The sequence below is a fragment of the Rhinoraja longicauda genome, chromosome 36, assembly GCF_053455715.1.
Source record: "Rhinoraja longicauda isolate Sanriku21f chromosome 36, sRhiLon1.1, whole genome shotgun sequence".
NCBI classification, from domain to species: Eukaryota; Metazoa; Chordata; class Chondrichthyes; order Rajiformes; family Arhynchobatidae; genus Rhinoraja; species Rhinoraja longicauda.
Window position 1 is genome coordinate 18,331,450 of NC_135988.1, and position 23,472 is coordinate 18,354,921.

Genomic DNA, 23,472 nt, shown 5'->3' on the forward strand with positions numbered 1-23,472 from the left:
GAAACAATATAATAAATATATAAATAAAACACGCAGATAATAATAATAGTGTTATATTTTCACAATAATAATTATGAGCGCATACTTGAAACCCTTTCCCATCTCCCCGTAAATGTGGCACCTGGGCCAGGTGAGGGGGCTGATCTCGACCTTGTCAGGATTTCCGCTCTGATCGGCGGGTTGAATTTGTCCCCTGAGGCTGGGCCGGAGTTCCAGAGCCCTGGCCAGAGCCGGCAGATCCGTTCCCTTTGCCCCAACTTCCGTGGCTGGCTTTGCGGGCTGGTATCTTGCCCCCCCCCAAGGCTGTGACCACTGTTGGTCTGGCAGCCTGGTCAATAGGGCAAGGCTCTGCAACCAAACGTGCCGGAAAATTGATGGTGGATCTGTATTTGACATTTGCATCCTGAGACAAATATCATGATATGTCTTTACATCAGTCTGACGAAAGGTCCTCATCGGTCATTGGAGCGGAATTAGGCCATTCGGCGCTTCAAATCTACTCCACTATTCAAATATGGCTCATCTATCTTTCCCTTTCTCCTCCATTCTCCTTCTCCCTGTGAATTTCTGGTCCTGGCCTGGAAAGTCACCTATCCATGTTCTCCACAGATGCTGCCTGACCCGCTGAGTTACTCCAGCACTCTGTGAAACGTCACCTATCCATGTTCTCCACAGATGCTGCCTGACCCACTGAGTTACTCCAGCACTCTGTGAAACGTCACCTATCCATGTTCTCCACAGATGCTGCCTGACCCGCTGAGTTACTCCAGCACTCTGTGTCTTGTTTTTAAAAGATTTTGGGGACAGATGCATGGTTAGGAAAGATTTAAAGGCATGTGGGCTAAAGGCAGCCAGGTGGGACTAGCGTAGATGAGGCATGTTGGTTAGCATGGGCAAGATGGGCTGAAGGGCCTGTTTCCGTGCTGTATGAGTCTGTCTCTCGTGCCTGGAAAGGGAAGAGCTGTGACAAATTGAGGGAGGTGGCTGGTGACGGAGTGATGACTCTGCTCAAACTAACCCAGGGCTGTCTATCGGCACAATTGTAGGCATCCTCAGTGGCAGTAGCGATGTATAATTAAACGTCGCCGTTCTTGGCAGCCTTCCTACCCTCCCCATCAGGTACTGCTGCTTGTACAGTGGAAAACTGAAGCATTGCTGTGTAAACAAACACAGCGTTGTCCTCGGGCAAGCAGGAGGCCTGCATACCAACCTGCCCGCACACGTAATGTCAGACCAGATTAATCTGCCTGATCGACTTAGATCACAGCCTGAAGCGAAACACATGCAAGTGAGCAAGAACACTCATCGAAGCCCTTCACAGTCATGCAGTGTGGAAACTGGCCCATCTTGTCCACACCGACCAACATGCCCCATCTACACTAGTCCCACCTAGCTACGTTCGGCCCGTCTCTCTGCAAACCTGTCCTATCCATGTACTGATGCAAAATGCTGGAGTAACTCAGTGGGTCAGGCAGCATCTGTGGAGAACATGGATAGGTGACGTTTCACAGAGTGCTGGAGTAACTCAGCGGGTCAGGCAGCATCTCTGGAGAAAAGGAATTGCAATTTAATTAAGATTTAATTATGAAAATCAGAAGATAGAAATAATTTAGCACAGCACTGCGTGCAGCATGCATGAATAATACACCATCTTCACAGTCCCACAAATACATATTATCTGAATATCAAATCTGCAGATGAAAAGAAAGGAGAAGTGAAATGCAAAATGTTTAGAAAGGAACTGCAGATGCTGGTTTGAACAGAAGATAGACACAAAGTGCTGGAGTAACTCAGTGCGTCAGGCAGCATCTCTGGAGAAATAGGTTTTTTTTAGATTTAGATTTAGAGATACAGCGCAGAAACAGGCCCTTCGGCCCACCGGGTCCGCGCCGCCCAGCGATCCCCGCACACTAACACTATCCTACACCCACTAGGGACAATTTTTTACATTTGCCCAGCCAATTGACCTACATACCTGTACGTCTTTGGAGATTAGATGATGTTTAGGGTCAAGACCCTTTTGAATGTAGAGCATGGGGGAGGGATAGATGGACCGAAACAGGGGATGACCACAACTTTGAGGTTGATTTTTCACACACAGTGGCTGATTTGCACGGCTGTTGAATGAAAGGAATGTGCTGCCTTGTTAGAGTAGCTGGCTTTCATGTGAGAGTTAGTCTGCAGATCCAGTATCTGGGGGGATTAACGGATGCCACTTTGAATGCGAGCAGGGCTGTTATCCTCTTTATCCTGTCTAATCTTTACCATGTGTCACAAAAGCTTTATCCCAGTTTATTAAATACGTGCTTTGCGGGATCTTGCTTTGCACATCTGGTGTGCAGGTTAATTGGCTTGGTATAATTGTAAATTGTCCCTAGTGTGCATATGATTGTGTTAGTGTGCGGGGATCGCTGGTCGGCGCGGACCCGGTGGGCTGAAGGACCTGTATCTCTAAACTAAACTAGCGGGTTATTTGGGTCAGAGGCTCTCTGGGGTTCGCAATGGTGATACAAATGCCAGTATTGTTAATCTCCAGGTCACTTTGGGCCCATGTTGGGTGACTTCAGTTGACTGAATGAATCTATGTATTTGTGGAGAGTTAGCACTTGAAAAATGTATAACATTGAGACTGTGGAGGCCTCTCTCTCTCTGAGACAGGGGGTGTCAGGCTCCAAATTATTCCAGGCATCGTGTTTGTCTATCCCGTGGAACCTTGAACCCTGAAAGCGTGGCCCAGAAAACAACTACTGTACAAGTGGAAAAGCTGTCTAAATGCAAAACCTCCGATGTCCTGCAACTTTGGTGCTGGATTGGTGGATTTTCTGGACTATTGGATCTCTTCCTTCCCTGGGACCCCAGGCCAACTCTGAGGAAGGGTTCCAACCCAAAACGTCACCCATTCCTTTCCTCCAGAGATGCTGCCTGATCCGCTGAGTTACTCCAACGTTTTGTGTCTATCTTCGGTTTAAACTGGCATTGGCAGTTCCTTCCTCCACACAACCATTTTGCTTTTTTGACATGATTCTCAATCCACTAACTTATTTGAAAAAAATGTACGGCTTTCTACATCTTGTCTACAAGAGAGGGAAGCCATTGTAATTACAAAAGAAACATGCTTATTCTGTAGAAGGGTCCTGACCTGAAACGTCACCTATCCATGTTCTCCATAGATGCTGCCTGATCCACTTAGTTACTCCAGCACTCTGAAACGTCACCTATCCATGTTCTCCGCAGATGCTGCCTGACCCACTGAGTTACTCCAGCACTCTGTGAAACGTCACCTATCCATGTTCTCCACAGATGCTGCCTGACCCACTGAGTTACTCCAGCACTCTGTGAAACGTCACCTATCCATGTTCTCCACAGATGCTGCCTGACCCGTTGAGTTACTCCAGCACTCTGTGAAACGTCACCTATCCATGTTCTCCACAGATGCTGCCTGACCCGCTGAGTTACTCCAGCACTCTGTGAAACGTCACCTATCCATGTTCTCCACAGATGCTGTCTGACCCGTTGAGTTACTCCAGCACCTTGTTTCTGTTTTTTGAAAACCAGCATATTGTGTCAACCTATAATTTGTTAACTAACAAATGGACTCACAAAATAAAGTGGGAAATTCTGAGAAAACTATCTAAGATGATTAGTTAATGACTTTACTGCTCAGCCACCTGTTGCTTTTTATTGGTTATATGTCTTGCAGAGACTGTGACCAGAACAAATGACCCTTAAACTAGGTTTCATGCTTTGGGGCATTCCATAGATTCTTGCACAGCCACACCTCTCCCAACCTGACCATCTTTTGTCATTTTAAAGGTTTAATTACTGCACTAGTTTCTCTCTCCCTTCTGCTGACCTCCCTCTGCCCCTCAGGCACTTTATGATCTTGAATTGGGTCGTATAAATGCAAATGTTTGCATGATGTTTACCATCCAAGGCAAGTTGGGGAGGTCCCTGTGATGGTGAGTTATTTCTCCGGGCGCTCCGAGTTCCACCCTTGTCCCAAATACGTGTGGGTTTCGTAGGTTAATTGGCCTGGTGTGGGTATAAAAGTGGGACAACATAGAACTCGTTTGAACGGGCGGCCGATGTGGACTCGGTGGGCCTGTTTCCATGCTGTATCTCTAAACTAAAGTGACGACTTGCCTTGGCTGATACATGGACCATCAGCGAGGGTAGAACCAGGCCATGGCGTGGCCACCTAGGGTCGCCAACTTCCTCACTCCCAAATAAGGGACAAGGGGCGACGTCACCGCCCCACGTGACCTCACCCAGCCAGCGGCCACGTGCTCCGGCTCCACCAACGGCGGCCGCCCGGGCGGGGTGAGGTCACGCGGGGCGGTGATGTCACCTTTTGTCCCGTATTTGAGAGTGAGGAAGTTGGCGACCCTACTAATATGGGACAAGGGCGGTCCCGTACGGGACAAACTAATTTAGCCTCAAAATACGGGACAGTTGGCCAATCCTTGATGAAGGGAGGATGGTGGTGAGGTAAGGGTGGGTAGGGTGTGACTTTGTCAAATGGACGTAACTACATATCCATGCATAACGAGGCTGGGGCATCACCTGATCTCTTTGCTCCTAGGATACCCTTGTACATCTGTCTAAGCCATGTGTCTAGTTTTGTTCAGTGTGCGTTGGAGAGCTAGTTTCTAAGATGAGCTCGTTCATACAACATTTAGTTAGGCAAGGAAGGGGGAAAGGCAGTGGGGTGGACAAGGCAAGTCCTCAGTTTAGTTTAGAGATACACCATGGAAGCAGATCCTTTGGTCCACCGAGTCCATCCACACTGACCATCGATCACACATTCATACTAGTCCTAAGTTGGCCCACACTTGTATCCACTTCCTACACACCAGACGCAATTTACAGAGGCCAATTAACCTATGAAACTCACATGTATTTGGGATAAGGGTGGAAACTGGAGCACCCAGAGGAAATATTCCCGATCACAGGGAGAACATGTCAACTCCACACTGGCAGAGTCCGAGGTCAGGATTGAACCCGTGTCTCTGGCTGCATCGTTGAGCCGACCTCTAACTCTTTTAATGAAACTGATTCCATGCAAATCTTGGGACATGCAACAAGGAAGTTGAATTTATTTGCATGGAGCTGGTCTTTCTGTGAAGGTGACTTGATTGTATTATAAACAGTAAGGGGTGTTTGCTGGTCAAACATGGATAGTTTGGCCATGCAACGTGGAAGGGGGAGAGAGCGGTCATCATTCTCAGAGGAACAAACAAAAACAAAGACAGAATGCTGGAGTAACTCAGCGGGTCAGGCAGCACCGGTGGAGAGAATGAATGGGTGACGTTTCGTGTCGAGACCCTTCTGCAGACTGATGTGGGGTAGTTTGTCGAGATGTGAATTCCAGCAACACTATTCTGATATGGTTATTTGTATTACACAATGCTGGAGTAACTCAGCGGGTCAGGCAGCATCTCTGGAGAGAAGGAATGGGTGACGTTTCGGGTCGAGACCCTTCTTCAGACTGATGTCGGGGGAGGGGGCGGGACAAAGAAAGGATGTATTTGGAAACAGGAAGACAGTGGGAGAACTGGGAAGGGGGAGGGGAAAGAGAGGGACAGAGGAGCTATCTGAAGTTAGAGAAGTCAATGTTCATACCGCTGGGGTGTAAGCTGCCCAAGTGAAATATGAGAATCATTTGTAATTATTTGTATTGGAAGATTTTCGTGGGGGGGGGGGGGGGTGGTTATAAAATGCACAGGTAGTGTAAGGGGATTGCAATATTTTGGGCCCACAGTTTTTCTTTCCAATGTAAGGGGGAGTGAAGTGATCGGCAGGAATGAGGGTGACCTTAACTCCCAATCATGGAACTGACACTGTGTGTAGGAAGGAACTGCAGATGCTGGTTTAAACCAAAGACAGACATAAAAAGGTGGAGTAACTCAACGGGACAGGCAGCATCTCTGGAGAGAAGGAATGGGTGATGTTTTGGGTCGAGACCCTTCTTCAGACTGGTGGAGAAACTTTAAACCTCAGGGATGTAATATCCACTTGGTTAATGAGTATGGAACTGTACTTTGTTGATAGGATGATGTCATGGTTTCGATTGGATCTGCGTGACAATAGAGATTATGTTCTGACAGTAATCTGATGCTGACGATATTCTTCAATTACATTTACTCGGACTGCTGATGTAAAGAGAATACCGAGACATTGCAATCGTTCTTTTGAAGTCGTAGACTCGGATTCAGAGTAATACAGCAGGGATAGAAGCTCTTCATCCCAAATCGTCCATGTCAACATCGGTGCCTGTCTCAGTTAGTCCCATTTCCCCACACTTTGCCCATGTCCCTTTAAGCCTCGTCTATCCATAGACCTTTAGTTTTATGTGTAGGAAGGAACTGCAGATGCTGGTTTAAACTGAAGATAGTCATAAAAGCTCTTATTCTATCTGCCTCCACCACCACCCCTGGCAGAGTTGCTGCCTTACAGGCGCCAGAGACGCTGTATGGTGTTTGTACGCTCTCCCCGTGACCTGCTTGGGTTTTCTCCGGGTGCTCCGGTTTCCTCCCACACTCCAAAGAGGTTTGTAGGTTAATTGGCTTTGGTGGTAGTAAATTGTCCCTCGTGTGTTGGATAGTGCTAGTGTACGGGATGACCGCTGGTATTTGCAGACTCAGTGGGCCCGTTTCCACACTGTATCTCTAAAGTCTAAAATGTCGTAAAGCTGATACAAACCAGCTCATGCTTTTCCCCTTTTGATTTCAGAATAATTTTGTATCTGGCTTCAGTATTGAGCTTTGTGACGCGATAGTCTTTAGTTGCTGGTTGAGGGTGGACACGTCCCGTTCAGTTCCATACTTGCGGAGAGAGGAGAGAATTTGCAGGGCACATGGGATTGCTCTCCCAGTTAGCTGCTGTGAACTCGATGGGCTGAATGGCCTAATTCTGTGAGGTCCTCCAATCTTACATAGAAACTAGGTGCAGGAGGAGGCCATTCGGCCCTTTGAGCCTGCACCGCCATTCAATATGATCATGGCTGATCATCCAGCTCAGTATCCCGTACCTGCCTTCTCTCCATACCCCCTGATCCCTTTAGCCACAAGGGCCACATCTAACTCCCTCTTAAATATAGCCAATGAACTGGCCTCAACTACCTTCTGTGGCAGAGAATTCCACAGATTCACCACTCTCTGTGTGAAAAAAAACGTTCTCATCTCGGTCCTAAAAGACTTCCCCCTTATCCTTAAACTGTGACCCCTTGTTCTGGACTTCCCCAACATCGGGAACAATCTTCCTGCATCTAGCCTGTCCAACCCCTTAAGAATTTTGTAAGTTTCTATAAGATCCCCCCTCAATCTTCTAAATTCCAGCGAGTACAAGCCGAGTCTATCCAATCTTTCTTCATATGAAAGTCCTGCCATCCCAGGAATCAATCTGGTGAACCTTCTCTGTACTCCGTCTATGGCACCTCTTTGCTGCACCCCACCCGATGTGGACCTGCTGGACTGGCGATCTCTTGCTAGGTGTGACCACATAGCAGAGCTCTGCCTGAAGGCATGCCTTGTACCTGATCTATTTTAATATTGTAGAATATGAATTATGTGTGGGCAGATTCCTCTTGTTGCACAACCACATTTTTTTGCTTTTGTTTACAATCTCTTATTACTTCGATTCCTCCCTGAGCTCCATTCAAGGTTCCCGTTCCCTTTGCCAAAACACTTGAAACTCACCCCTGCATGGATAGTGGTCTTGGCTCGACCCAAGGATGTGCCCCATGAATCTAAAGCCTTCCATCTTACGCCCCTCCTGCTCGCCTGCTCTGTTCTCCCATCTCTGTACCTTTTGTTGTGTAGAAATAAGAAACTGTAGATGCTGGTTTACAGTGTTTAGTTTAGTTTAGAGATACAGCGCCGAAACAGGCCCCTTCGGCCCACCGGGTCCGCACCGACAAGCAATCCCCGCACATTAACACTATCCTACACCCACAAGGGACAATTTTTACATTTGCCCAGCCAATTAATCTACAAACCTGCACGTCTTTGGAGTGTGGGACGAAACCGAAGATCTCGGAGAAAACCCACGCAGGTCACGGGGAGAACGTGTAAACTCCGTACAGACAGCACCCGTAGTCGGTTTCGAACCCGGGTCTCCGGCGCTGCATTCGCTGTAAGGCAGCAACTCTACCGCTGCGCCACCGTGCCGCCCCTACCTGCCCCTGTTAGAGTAACTCGGTGGGTCAGGCAGTTAGCAAGGTGACATTCTGGGTCGGGATCCTTCTTTAAATTGATCGTGGTGAGGAGGTTAGAAAGATGGAAGAGGGCTTTTCCCCTCGTTTCCCATCTGAACCTGCAACTTTTTCTCCTCTACCCCTTCCTTTGAACCTGTGTTCCTTCCTCCAGCTTCACAATTTGCACCTCTTCAATCCTTTTATGGTTACATTCTGTGTTTTCATCTCTGGCCTTTGTCCAATCATCTGCCTATCACCCCCCACTCTGCTCCCCTTCACCTGTATCCACCTATTACTTGCCAAGATAGACACAAAGTGCTGGAGTAACTCAGCGGGTCAGGCAGCATCTCTGGAGAGAAGGAATGGCTGGCGTTTCGGGTCGAGACCCTTCTGACTTGCCAAGCTTTGTCCAGCCCTTCTCTTCTCTTCTCTCTGCCAGCTGTCTTCATCCCTACTTCACCACCAGTTGGAAGAAGGGTCCTGACCTGAAACGTCACCTATCCATGTTCTCCAGATCCAGATGCTGCCTGGCCCGCCCAATTACTCTGGCATTTTGTGTCTTATACTTACCATGTTGGTGCCCACGTGCCTGATGATCATTTATTTGTCCTAACCACTCTCTCCTCTCTCTCCTACCCCCACCCCCTCCATCATCCTGCCCCCCCACCCCCCCACACACCCTCCCAGATGGCACAAGCTTCAGTCCAGGCAGGGTAAGAAGGAGAAGGAGCGAGGGGAGATCGAGGTGGACATCAGGTTTGTGCGGAACAACATGACAGCCAGCATGTTTGACCTGTCCATGAATGACAAGTCCAGGTCGACTCTCGGCAAGCTGAAGGACAAGTTGAAGGGAAAGAAGAAGGATGGCTTCTCGGACTCGGCCTCGGCCGTGCTCCCCAGCATCAGCACCCCCGTCGACAGCGATGATGAGAACATGGTGACGGCGGCGGGGAAGAAGAAGAAGAAGAAGTCCAAGCTGAAGATGCTTTTCCCCAAATCCAACCTGCAGAGGACCTCCCTCTCGCAGTCCATGTCCGTCATCCCCACCGGCCCGTCTTCTCCAGCGGACCTCAACAAGAAAGCTCGGACCTTCGGAGATGAGGATTTCACTGAGATACAGCTGCACAACTCCCCCACAGGTAGAGCACCAGTTACAGCAAACCTTCTGTTAATACAATAAGATCATAAGCGATAGGAGCAGAATGAGGCCATTCGGCCCATCACGTCCACTCTGCCATTCAATCATGGCTGGTCTATCATCTCTCCCTCCTAACCCCGTTCTCCTGCCTTCTCCCCATAACCCCTGATTGAATTGAATAGGTTTATTGGCCAAGTATGTGCACACACAAGGAATATGCCTTGGTGCTCCGCTCGCAAGTAACAACACCAACCGACAGTAAACAATTAAGAGTGGCGGCACGGTGGCGCGGCGGTAGAGTTGCCGCCTTACAGCGGATGCAGCGCCGGAGACTCAGGTTCGATCCTGACTACGGGTGCTGTCTGTACGGAGTTTGTACGTTCTCCCCGTGACCTGCGTGGGTTTTCTCCGAGATCTTCGGTTTCCTCCCACAGTCCAAAGACGTGCAGGTTTGTAGGTTAATTGGCTGGGCAAATGCAAAAATTGTCCCTGGTGTGTGTAGGATAGTGTTAATGTGCGGGGGTCGCTGGGCGGCACGGACCCGGTGGGCCGAAGGGCCTGTTTCTGCGCTGTATCTCTACATCTGAAAAAATCTAAGAATAAAGCATAAAACATTAAAACATTAAGAATATAACGGTATAGTTTAAACATGTGAATGAAATGAAATGCCAGAGGAAAAGGAGGCTACAGGCCTCTGGTTATTGAGTGGAGCTACTACTTGCTGTCTACTCACTAATAAAAGCTGTCTTTTCTGTACTAATCAAGAAGCTATCTATCTCTGCCTTAAAAATGTCCATTGACTTGGCCTCCACAGCCTTCTGTGACAGAGAGGCTTCTGAGACAGCAACTCCACCCCTGCGTTGCCCTGAAGCAGGGCCTCCTGGTAGACCCTGACCTGGGCTGCTGTCTGTGTAGAGTTCTAATCCAATGTCTTCATTCTCACGGGGAGTTTGTCGATCTTCTGGCGAATCTCTCTGCCGCGCGGAGGGGAGGGAGGGAGGGAGAGGCCGAGTCTAACGTTTTGTGTCTGCCTTCTGTGTAAAGCAGCATCTGCACACAGACGCTCTTCGACTTACGATGCTCCCATTTAACGCCGGTACAAACGCCGGGCGACGGCAGCGAACCACCGCTTGCTTCCGCCCACGCGATCGGGTGTATTAAATGCATTTCCTAGGTACGGTGTTTTGGGTTTACGATGGGTTTATAGGAACGTAACCCCGTTGTAATTCGAGGAGCACCTGTGTTAGTGGGACCGCGTTGTATGTCGAGGAGCACCTGTGTTAGTAGGACCGCGTTGTATGTCGAGGAGCACCTGTGTTAGTAGGACCGCGTTGTATGTCGAGGAGCACCTGTGTTAGTGGGACCGCGTTGTAAGTCGAGAAGCTCCTGTGTTAGTGGGACCGCGTGTGAAGAGATTGCCATCCAGAGGGCTGTAATTGTCACCACTTGTATTTTCAGAGGAGAGCTCGAGCAAGGATTTGCACGTGCCGAAAATCATGGGCCACAAGAGGTCTTCTAGCGAGGACACCAAGCAGTTGAACCTGGCCCCACCGCCGGCCGGGAAGAAGGAGACCCTGTCCTTGTTCAGTGGTCTGAGGCCAAAGAGTGACCCTGTGTCGCAGTCCAATCTCTGCATCAACGGCAGCCATGTGTACACTGAGGAGCCCAGCCTCATTGTCCACTCCAAACCCAAGAGCGATTCCAAGTTGCAGCCGAACAGTCAGTTCTACACCTCCCTGGAGGACCTGCCGTCCAAGTTGTCCCCCTCTTACATGGAGACTGGCGCTGTGCTTTCTTCCAGATCCCAGCTGCAGGCGAGCTCCAGTGACCAGAGCTTGAAACCTGTGGCCCAGCCCGTTGCCCAGCGGCTCGGCAGCACTGGTGACCTGACCGCCGCCCAGAGGCCGGATGGGCCCAAGGAGGAGGACGCCGGATCCCCCAGGACCCCCGGGAAGGAAGAGGAGGGGGGTAAAAAGGCAGACTCCTCCAACGCCTCTGGAGGAGGTACAAAGTCCCTCAATCCCTTCGAGGATGAGACCGAGGAAGAGGGGAGGATCTCTCGGCCAGCGCCTAAGGCGGAGGTGTTAAAAGACGAAGGGGTGGCCAAAAAGGAGGAGCCCAAACGTGGGGGCATTATGGCTCTGTTTCCCCGAAAGACCGAGGCTGTCAAAGCTCCCAGCGCTAAGGACCCACAGAACCCCTTTGACACGGCGGAGGCGAAGAAGCCACCGACCTCCTCTGTGTGGTCCAGCAGGACGGCCGCCATCAAACCCAAGTAAGTCTTGCCACGGCTGTAATGTCGTAGAGGGAGGTGGGCCTTCACTTCCCTGGGCGGTCACGGTGGCGCGGCGGTAGAGTCGCTGCCTTACAACGCTTACAGCGCCGGAGACCCGGGTTCAATCCCGACCACGGGTGCTGTCTGTACGGAGTTTGTACCTTCTCCCCGTGACCTGCGTGGGTTTTCTCCGAGATCTTTTGTTTCCTCCCACGCTCCAAAGACGTGCAGGTTTGTAGGTTGATTGGCTGGGTGTATGAGTAGATACGATAGTGCCGATCTAAAATCCTTTTAAATGCCACATGGATATGCAGGGATGGAAGGGTATGGATCACCTGCTGGCAGAGGAGGTTAACTTGGCACCATGTTCCCACTGACGTTGTGGGCTGAAGGGCCTGTTCCCGTGCTGTACTGTTCTCTGGAACACAGCTACACGTAACTGGCAGGTTGAGTGGCCCAAGTGTTAAAAGCTGGGGATTGTGCAGCATACGTTTACTAGGTTAACTCCCGGAATTTACTAGGTTAATTCCCGGAATGGCGGGACTGTCATGTGTTGAAAGACTGGAGCGACTAGGCTTGTACACACTGGAATTTAGAAGGATGAGAGGAGATCTTATCGAAACGTATAAGATTATTAAGGGGTTGGACACGTTAGAGGCAGGAAACATGTTCCCAATGTTGGGGGAGTCCAGAACAAGGGGCCACAGTTTAAGAATAAGGGGTAGGCCATTTAGAACTGAGATGAGGAAAAACTTTTTCAGTCAAGAGAGTTGTGAATCTGTGGAATTCTCTGCCTCAGAAGGCAGTGGAGGCCAATTCTCTGAATGCATTCAAGAGAGAGCTAGATAGAGCTCTTAAGGATAGCGGAGTCAGGGGATATGGGGAGAAGACAGGAACGGGGTACTGATTGAGAATGATCAGCCATGATCAGCCATGATCACATTGAATGGCGGTGCTGGCTCGAAGGGCCGAATGGCCTCCTCCTGCACCTATTGTCTATTGTGCTTCTGTGGCAGGTCGGACTTAAGCAGCAACATTGCACTCGGGTCTGGCTTCTACTGCCTTTTAGTCTTCTGTTAACAGGACTAACTTGGCATGAGGTTCTTCCGCAGTGATCAGAGGTTGAGTGAATCAAAACTGGCAGGAACTGGCCCTCAGGGCAGATCGGTGGCTCAGCAGCAGAGTTGCTGCCTCACAGCGCCAGAGACCCATGTATGATCCTGACTACGTGTGCTGTCTGTACGTAGTTAGCATGTTCTCCCTGTGACTGCGTGGGTTTTCTCTGGGATCTCTAGTTCCCTCCCCCACTGTAGTCATGCAGGTTAGTTGGCTTGGTATAGGATATCATTGTAAATTGTCCCTAGTGTATGCAGGATAGTGTTAGTGTGCAGTGATCGCTTGTGGGCATGGATTAGGTGGGCCGAATGGCCTGTCTCTGCGCTGTATCTTTAAACTAAACTAAACTAAAACATCGTTCATTCTGTTCCACAGTTGCTGTCTGCATTGTCTTGGTCTTGAAACTGGAAAGCTACATCAGAATCAAGACGCAAGACATTGCTGACACTAGGATCTTGAGCAATGCACACAGTGCTGGAGGAACTCAGCAGGTCAGACACCATCTACGGAGGGAATGGACAGGAAACGTTTCGCACCTGGGCCCTCCTTCAGATTCTGAAGAAATTAAACAAATCTGAAGATGTACCTTATCCATTCCTCCCACGGATACTGCCTGACCCATTGTGTTACTCCAGCACTGTATAAAATCAGAATTAGACAATAGACAATAGACAATAGGTGCAGGAGTAGGCCATTCAGCCCTTCGAGCCAGCACCGCCATTCAATGCGATCATGGCTGATCACTCTCAATCAGTACCCCGTTCCTGCCTTCTCCCCATAACCCCTCACTCCGCTATCCTTAAGAGCTCTATCCAGCTCTCTCTTGAAAGCATCTAACGAACTGGCCTCCACTGCCTTCTGAGGCAGAGAATTCCACACCTTCACCACCCTCTGACTGAAAAAGTTCTTCCTCATCTCCGTTCTAAATGCCCTACCCCTTATTCTTAAACTGTGGCCCCTTGTTCTGGACTCCCCCAACATTGGGAACATGTTATCTGCCTCTAATGTGTCCAATCCCCTAATTATCTTATATGTTTCAATAAGATCCCCCCTCATCCTTCTAAATTCCAGTGTATACAAGCCCAATCGCTCCAGCCTTTCAACATACGACAGTCCCGCCATTCCGGGAATTAACCTGGTGAACCTACGCTGCATGCCCTCCATAGCAAGAATATCCTTCCTCAAATTTGGAGACCAAAACTGCACACAGTACTCCAGGTGCGGTCTCACCAGGGCCCGTTACAACTGTAGAAGGACCTCTTTGCTCCTATACTCAACTCCTCCTGTTACGAAGGCCAACATTCCATTGGCTTTCTTCACTGCCTGCTGTACCTGCATGCTTCCTTTCATTGACTGATGCACTAGGACACCCAGATCTCGTTGAACTCCCCCTCCTCCTAACTTGACACCATTCAGATAATAATCTGCCTTTCTATTCTTACTTCCAAAGTGAATAACCTCACACTTATCTACATTAAACTGCATCTGCCATGTATCCGCCCACTCACACAACCTGTCCAGGTCACCCTGCAGCCTTATTGCATCTTCCTCACAATTCACACTACCCCCCAACTTAGCATCATCTGCAAATTTGCTAATGGTACTTTTAATCCCTTCGTCTAAGTCATTAATGTATATCGTAAATAGCTGGGGTCCCAGCACCGAACCTTGCGGTACCCCACTGGTCACTGCCTGCCATTCCGAAAGGGACCCATTTATCCCCACTCTTTGCTTTCTGTCTGTCAACCAATTTTCTATCCATGTCAGTACCCTACCCCCAATACCATGTGCCCTAATTTTGCCCACTAATCTCCTATGTGGGACCTTGTCGAAGGCTTTCTGAAAGTCGAGGTACACCACATCCACTGACTCTCCCTTGTCAATTTTCCTAGTTACATCCTCAAAAAATTCCAGTAGATTTGTCAAGCATGATTTCCCCTTCGTAAATCCATGCTGACTCGGAATGATCCCGTTACTGCTATCCAAATGCTCAGCAATTTCGTCTTTTATAATTGACTCCAGCATCTTCCCCACCACTGATGTCAGACTAACTGGTCTATAATTACCCGTTTTCTCTCTCCCTCCTTTCTTAAAAAGTGGGATAACATTTGCTATCCTCCAATCCACAGGAACTGATCCTGAATCTATAGAACATTGAAAAATGATCTCCAATGCTTCCACTATTTCTAGAGCCACCTCCTTAAGTACTCTGGGATGCAGACCATCAGGCCCTGGGGATTTATCAGCCTTCAGTCCCATCAGTCTACCCAAAACCATTTCCTGCCTAATGTGGATTTCCTTCAGTTCCTCCATCACCCTAGGTTCTCCGGCCCCTAGAACAGTTGGGAGATTGTGTGTATCTTCCTCAGTGAAGACAGATCCAAAGTAACGGTTTAACTCGTCTGCCATTTCTTTGTTCCCCATAATAAATTCCCCTGCTTCTGTCTTCAAGGGACCCACATTTGCCTTGACTATTTTTTTCCTCTTCACGTACCTAAAAAAACTTTTGCTATCCTCCTTTATATTATTGGCTAGTTTACCCTCGTACCTCATCTTTTCTCCCCGTATTGCCTTTTTAGTTAACTTTTGTTGCTCTTTAAAAGAGTCCCAATCCTCTGTCTTCCCACTCTTCTTTGCTATGTTATACTTCCTCTCCTTAAGTTTTATGCTGTCCCTGACTTCCCTTGTCAGCCACAGGTGTCTCTTACTCCCCTTAGAGTCTTTCCACCTCTTTGGAATAAATTGATCCTGCAACCTCTGCATTATTCCCAGGAATACCTGCCATTGCTGTTCTACCGTCTTCCCTGCTAGGGCCTCCTTCCAATCAATTTTGGCCAGCTCCTGCCTCATGCCTCTGTAATCCCCTTTGCTATACTGTAATTAGTATTTGGTAAAATTGTTTGTTGCAGAAGAAACATTACTGAGTAGTGGCAAAGCTTTAAATAATGCCCATGAGAATGGTCGTCTCCAACGTGTCTGGATTAAAACCTCGACCTTTCAGAGAGCTCAGTTAAAACACTGTGTTGGAAGGGACTGTGGATGCTGGCATATACTGAAGATAGACACAAAATGCTGGAGTAACTCAACAGGTCATCCAGCATCTCTGGAGGAAAAGGAATTAGTGATATTTTGGGTCGTAACTCTTCAGGCTTTTGTGTCTATATTCAGTTAAAACACTGCTTATCGGCCAAACCTACAGTGAAGTGTAGATACGAGGAACTGCAGATGCTGGTTAATACACAAAAGGATACCGAGTGCTGGAGTAACTCAGCAGGCCAGGCCGCGCCTATGGAGAACGTGGATAGATGATGTTTTGGGTCTGAAGATGGGTGCTGACCTAAAACGTTACCTATTCATGTTCTCCAAAGATGCTGCCTGTCCTGCTACATTGGTCCAGCACATTGTGTCCTTTTGACTGAACCAATATTGTTGAACTTAATGATCTAAACCTTCAGGATATTAACTGTACTAACTCAATGCCGTTTGGTTTTGCTTCCGACTCAAACATTTATGTCACTAGAATGTATTTCAGATACTTTCTTCCAGCTTATGGATTTTATTCTGCGTAGAGTGACCCTGCTTTGAGTGGATTCTTTCTTTTTTGGAAATTTTAAGACGTGACTCACTGATGGCTGGTCTGAGGAGGGAGGGGTCGGTGTATCGGTGAGCTGACTAGACCAGAAACGTAATCTTCAACATTCCAAATGGTTCCAGTAAAGGAATCTACAGAGACCAGGTCTTGTGAAGGTTGAGAGAGATTCCCACTGGCACTTGGAGAGTATAGAGAGTAACACTAGAGTATTTTATTCAGGAAGGAACTGCAGATGCTGGTAGACACAGAAGGTAGGCACAAAACATTGGAGTAACACAGTGGGACAGACAGCATCACTGGAGAAAAGGAATGGGTGACGTTTCGTGTCAAGTCCCTTCTGAAGAAGGGCCTCGATCCAAAACATCAACTATTCCTTTTCTCCAAAGTATTTTGTTTAGTTGTCGAGGGAGAACTTTAACCTCTCCTCAAGACTATGCTGGAGGTGGTGGCGCCTCGCTCAGCTGACTGGTGTTTTGTCCTTTTTGCAGATTGGACGTGTCTCCAAAGCCCGAAACCAAAGCCAGCTCTCTGTCATCTCCTTTCCTTTCTGAGCCTTGCTCTCCTTCCTCCTCTGCTCCAAGCGACCCCTTTAGCTCCGCTCCTGCCATCGGCCTGAGAGGCTCTGACCTTTCCCGCCGACATTTGCCCAATAGTCCACCTGCCTGGGTTCTGTCTGCTCAGCCTCTGCCCTCCATGTCAGACTGCTTGGAACCTCAGCCACCTGGTGTAGACGAGTCCAGCCCCAGCCCTTCGCTTCCCCCTCTCGCTGCCGCCTCCTCTCCCCCTTCTTCATCCACAGATGCCCAGCTGCCCAGCCCTGAGGTAGTTGGGGGAAGGGCTTTGGAAGTTGGGGCACCACCCAGGCTGGACAGCAAGGTGTCCCCTCGCCTCTTGCTCCAGGAGCTGACTGCAAGGGGACAGACTGCAAGAAGTGACCAGCGATCCCCATCTGATGGAGAGGGGGACTCTGCCGTTGTGAATGCTGATGGTTCATCTCAAGATGTTCCACTTGAAACTAATCCAGTAGACAGAACTGCAAAGCCTGAGGAAGACGAGAGGGTGAGCAGTGAGGAGGAGAGCCCAGTGAAGATGCCTGGGAATGGTGCTTCACAAGGAAAGGTGTCCATGGATCTTCCAGCCTTAATCAACCCTAATCCTGTCCCAACATCAACCACCAGCCATCCCACGCCTTTGCCCAAAGTGCCACCCCGCAGTTCAGGGGCAACACCTGCTCCGAAACCATCGTCTAACAAGGAGCAAAATGTCCCACCAGTTCCCGCACCAAGGGGCATGCACACAATGGACAAAGCCGTTGCCCAGGATGCCTCATCGGGATCTGCAGAGGGGCCACCACTGAAGGACCTGATGGACTTTGAGTGGGAGGCTGAGTGTAGTGTGGATCCAGTCACAGAGTCTGCTGCAGATGGAGGGACAGATGGTACTCTGGCAGCAGGGACATGCGCCAACATCCTGACCCCTGAACGATGGGGAGATGAACGCGGTGGCTCACGGGTGGCCACACGCGAGTCTGAGCCCGGCACCATCTCGAGCCGCACGTCTCCAAAGGGGATGACTGATGATTACCCACTCGTGGTGGTGGAGGAGGAGGAGGATGTGGACATGGAAAGCCCTTCCACTCTGCAGCCCAGCGGGCAGGTGGCCATTCCTGAGAAGATGGAAGATCTTGCAGAAGATCCCTTGGCGAAGGAGCAAGAAGAGGAGGGTGGTATCGGGTCCCCAGCTCTAGAACCGCCAACTCTAGAACCTCCAGCTCTAGAACTGCCAGCTCTAGCGCCTCCAGCTCTAGCGCCTCCAGCTCTTGAGTTTCCAGATCTAGAACATCTAGCTCTAGAACCTCCAGCTCTTGAACCACCAGCTCTAGCACCTCCAGCTCTGGAACTTCCAGCTCTGGAACCTCCAGCTCTAGAATCCCCATCTCTAGAACCTCCAGCTCCACCAGCTGTGGCCCCCCTGGCCTGGGAGGTAGAAGTCCAGATTCCTCCTGACCCGAAACCAGATCCAACCCAAGCCACCACCGCTGATTCTGACCGTCCGGCTAACTTGCATCCTTTAGCGACCGTGACCAATGATGGCAATGCCAACCTACGGGAGTTGGTCAATGGACTCAGAGGCAACGAGACTGTGACCTCTGACAAAGGTGGAGATTCTCTCGAACAGAGTCTAGCCCTTGTCAATAAAAGTGAGAGTGGAAAACTATCCATGAAAGATGATTGTGTTGATCCAGAACTAACAGCAGATGCTGCCAACACCAGTACGCTGGAAACTGCCCGCCTTACTTTGGACTTGAATGACGAGCCCTTCACTGGACATGAGCTGCAGGCGTCTGAGAGGCCAGCTGTGGTTTCTTCTATTTCCACCCCACTGGTTGGGTCCAATGGTTCTGGCTCTGGTTCTGGCCAGCTCGAGGCTTCCTTTGCATCTTTAGATTCTGTCGGGTTCTTGGGTTCCCCTCTGTCTCCATCTGCTTTGCCCGATAGCCCTCCTCCAGCAGGGAGTTCTCGCGGAGTGGAGCACTCTGGCCGGAAGAAGCTGATTCAGGCGAGGGTTTTGCCCACGGAGACACAACCAATCCATCCCCAGAGCAATGTGGCAGCAGTACTTTCCAAACGCAGGTGAGGTTTGCCAGCTGAATCTCAAAGTGCCCTTCAGCTCCTTACAATGACCACATTGTAGTGGGTGACACGGTGGCGCAGCGGTAGAGTTGCTGCCTCACCGCGCCAGAGACCCGGGTTCCATCCTGACTATGGGAGTTTGTACGTTCTCCCTCTGACCGTGTGGGTTTTCTCCGGGTGCTCTGTCTTTTTTCCAAAGAGGTGGTCTTTGTAGGTTAATTGGCTTCTGTACATTGTTCCTGGTGTGTCGGATAGTATTACTGTACAGGGTATTTATTCACAAAATGTTGGAGTAACTCAGCGGGTCAGGCAGCATCTCTGCATCACTCAGCATCACGGGTCAGGCAGCATCACTGGAGAGAAGGAATGGGTGACGTTTTGGGTCGAGACCCTTCTTCAGACGGGGTGATTGCTGTTGGAATGTGACCCAGTGGGCTCCAGGATCTGTTTCCACGCTGTCTTTCCAAAACTTTAAAAAGTAGATCTCTTAACTAATTATGGCCGCAATTGTTGGACTGAAATGATATTTCCTGCACAATGCTCGATCAGTTCGACCAGTGGAAGGTTGCGTTTGGGTTCAATGGGGAGAGGGATTAATCACCTTTTGTTCTGAACTGAGGCATATATGAGAAAGTTTGTTTCTTGTTCACGGGCGTGTGTTTGGTGCTAAATGCTAGCCTTTATTGTCCACCCTCAATTGCCAACGAGCTGAGGAGGTGAATAAATCTAAATCCCACCTTGACGTCTCAATGTAACCTGGCTGCAGTGAACGCCTGTATTCCTTTTTCAAGTATTTTGTAAAAACTGCAGATGCTGGAAATGTTCCCGCCAGTCGAACAGCATCTGTCAGGCGTGAAGCAGTAAATGCCTCAGATCTGTGACCCTTCGTTAGAACTGGGGAAGAAAGATGAAGGGGGTAAACGTTTATTAAAAGAGAGATCCTTCTACAGTTGTACCGGGCCCTGGTGAGACCGCACCTGGAGTACTGTGTGCAGTTCTGGTCTCCAAATTTGAGGAAGGATATTCTTGCTATTGAGGGCGTGCAGCGTAGGTTCACCAGGTTGATTCCTGGAATGGCGGGACTGTCGTATGTTGAAAGGCTGGAGCAATTAGGCTTGTATACACTGGAATTTAGAAGGATGAGGGGGGATCTTATTGAAACATATAAGATAATTAGGGGATTGGACACATTAGAGGCAGGAAACATGTTCCCAATGTTGGGGGAGTCCAGAACAAGGGGCCACAGTTTAAGAATAAGGGGTAGGCCATTTAGAACGGAGATGAGGAAGAACTTTTTCAGTCAGAGAGTGGTGAAGGTGTGGAATTCTCTGCCTCAGAAGGCAGTGGAGGCCAGTTCGTTGGATGCTTTCAAGAGAGAGCTGGATAGAGCTCTTAAGGATAGCGGAGTGAGGGGGTATGGGGAGAAGGCAGGAACGGGGTACTGATTGAGAGTGATCAGCCATGATCGCATTGAATGGCGGTGCTGGCTTGAAGGGCTGAATGGTCTACTCCTGCACCTATTGTCTATTGTCTATGATACAAAAATAGTCGTTTTAAATTAAGGTATTAAAATATAATTCTAAGTTGGCATCTGCATTACCTTAATTTAAAATTGCCACTTTATTCTCTATCCCTCTTGCGATGAATGGTCTTTGATCTGTTTCTATTCCCACAGATGCTGCCTGACCTGCTGAATATTTGAATATTTTCTGTGAACTTGTTTTGTTTTCTTTTGCAATATTGGACCAGATGGGATTTTATGGTGAATCTGTCATTTCATGGTCAGCTTTTATTATTTGGAACCTATTTGTAATTTTGTAGTTATTACCTGAATTTAAATTCCCAAGTGGTGTGGTAGGATTTGAACCTTCCTCTGGATCGTTAGACTGTGGCAGTCTGGGTCAACCACTGGATCACCGAAACCTCAGTATGATCCAAGGCAGCATTACTAATCGGGAGAGTAGCTCCTGAATTTGTGGGCAGCACGTTTAAAGATCTGGAAAAACTGAGAGGTCGACACAAAATGCTGGAGTAACTCAGCGGGTCAGGCGGCATCTCGGGAAAGAAGGAATGGGTGACGTTTCGGGTCGAGACCCTTCTTCAGAAAAAACTGATAGTTTGAAGAAGGATCTCGACCCGAAACGACACCCATTCCTTCTCTCCAGGGATGCTGCAATCCCATTGAGTTACTACAGCAACTTGTGTCTATCTTTGATTTTAAACCAGCATCTACCGTTCCTTCCTACACCCTTGTAGATATCATTTTGGAATACGCCATTAATTTTACATGAACTATCTTTAGGAAGTGTTCACTTAGTTCCTTCGTCCCTCTGTTCTTTCTGAACAGAAGACTTTTTTTAGTTATATATCCATTTCTGTGTTGGCTTGATGCTAGATCTATTTCCACCTCTCTGCTAAGGTCGCCAACTGTCCCGTATGGAAACATAGAAAATAGGTGCAGAAGTAGGCCATTCGACCCTTCGAGCCTGCACCACCATTCAATATGATCATGGCTGATCATCCAACTCAGTATCCCGTACCTGCCTTCTCTCCATATCCCCTGATCCCTTTAGCCACAAGGGCCACATCTAACTCCCTCTTAAATATAGCCAATGAACTGGCCTCAACTACCTTCTGTGGCAGAGAATTCCACAGACTCGCCACTCTCTGTGAAGAAATGTTTTTTCATCTCGGTCCTAAAAGACTTCCCCCTTATCCTTAAGCTGTGACCCCTAGTTCTGGACTTCCCCAACATCGGGAACAATCTTCCCGCATCTAGCCTCTCCAACCCCTTAAGAATTTTATATGTTTCTATAAGATCCCCCCTCAGTCTTCTAAATTCCAGCAAGTATCAGCCGGGACATCCCGTACTTTGGGCTAAGTTAGTTTGTCCCGTACGGGGACCGCCCTTGTCCCATATTAGTAGGGTTGCCAACTTCCTCACTCCCAAAGAAGGGTGACGTCACCGCCCCGTGCCCCACGTGACCTCACCCAGCCAGCGGCCACGTGCTCCCGCTCCACCAATGGCGGAAGCCATTGGTGGAGCGGGAGCACGTGGCCGCTGGCTGGGTGAGGTCACGTGGGACGCGGGGCGGTGATGTCACCCTTTGTCCTGTATTTGGGAGTGAGGGAGTTGGCAACCCTACTTCTACTGATGATCAGATTTGATCCAGGCGTGCTTGGGCAGAGTGTAACTGTTTTGGTTAATCTGTTGAGCAAGAACTAGTTGGGGAGAAGTCCAGACATGTTGCTCTTTGTTTTGGTCCCACGGCAAATTCTGACTCCTCGTTCTCTCGTGCTTCAGTGGCCATGCAAATATTTGTGCAGCTTGTCACTCGAGACACCCTGGAGATCGGGTTCATCGGTTACTCTAACTTGCAGAGAGCAGCGCAGCACAGGAACGGACCACGATGTTTGTGCTGAACATGATACCGAGTTAAACTGATCTCATCTGCCTGTACATGATCCATGTCCCTCTACTCCCTCAAGGGTTTCACAGGTCTTTTATTGTCACACGTACCAATTAAGGTACAGTATCACAAAATGCTGGAGTAACTCAGCGGGACAGGCAGCGTCTCTGGAGAGAAAGAATGGGTGACGATTTGGGTCAAGAACCTTCTTCAGACTGACATCAGTCTGAACAAGGGTCTCGACCCGAAATGTCACCCATTCCCTCTCTCCTGAGATGCTGCCTGACCCGCTGAGTTACTCCAGCATTTTGTAATACCTTCGATTTGTACCAGCATCTGCAGTTATTTTCCTGCCCAATTAAGGTACAGTGATATGTGAATTACCATACAGCCACACGAGAAAAAAAGCAACAAGACACACAACTCCATAAAAGTTAACATAAACATCCAACCACAGTGGATTCCCCACATTCCTCACTGTGATGGAAGGCAAAAAAGTCCAACCTTTTTCCTCTTTATTCTCCCGCGTCGGGACGGTCGAACCATCCATTGGGGCAGTCGAACCATCCATCGGGGCAGTCGAACCATCCGTCGGGGCAGTCGAACCATCCATTGGGGCAGTCGAACCATCCGTCGGGGCAGTCGAACCATCCATTGGGGCAGTCGAACCATCTGTTGGGGCAGTCGAACCATCCATTGGGGCAGTCGAACCATCCGTCGGGGCAGTCGAAGCTCCCGCGTCGGGGCGGTCAAAGCTCCCACGGCTTGGAGTTCCCAAAGTCGGTCTCTGACCAGAGACCACGGGGTCCGCGATGGTAAAGTCCGCAGGGTCCCGCGGTTGGAGCTCTTAAAGTCGGTCTCTGAATTATCTGAATGGTGGCCGATTAGGAAAAGGGGAGATGCAACGAGACCTGGGTGTCGTGGTGCACCAGTCATTGAAAGTAGGCATGCAGGTGCAGCAGGCAGTGAAGAAAGCGAATGGTATGTTGGCATTCATAGCGAGGGGATTTGAGTATAGGAGCAGGGAGGTTCTGCTGCAGTTGTACAGGGCATTGGTGAGACCACACCTGGGGTATTGCGTACAGTTTTGGTCGCCTAATCTGAATGGCGGTGC

The 23,472-nt window shown here is 49.2% G+C and overlaps 1 protein-coding gene across 1 annotated transcript in view; it reads left to right on the plus strand.

Moving 5' to 3' along the window:
- Positions 1–23,472, plus strand: part of LOC144610191 (rab11 family-interacting protein 1-like) — a 42,717-nt gene that overhangs the window by 14,068 nt on the left and 5,177 nt on the right. The window contains exons 3-5 of the mRNA XM_078428757.1: positions 8,882–9,333; positions 10,791–11,607; positions 16,804–18,948. Coding sequence (XP_078284883.1) covers positions 8,882–9,333; positions 10,791–11,607; positions 16,804–18,948 — 3,414 coding nt within the window. The remainder of the gene's footprint in view (positions 1–8,881; positions 9,334–10,790; positions 11,608–16,803; positions 18,949–23,472) is intronic.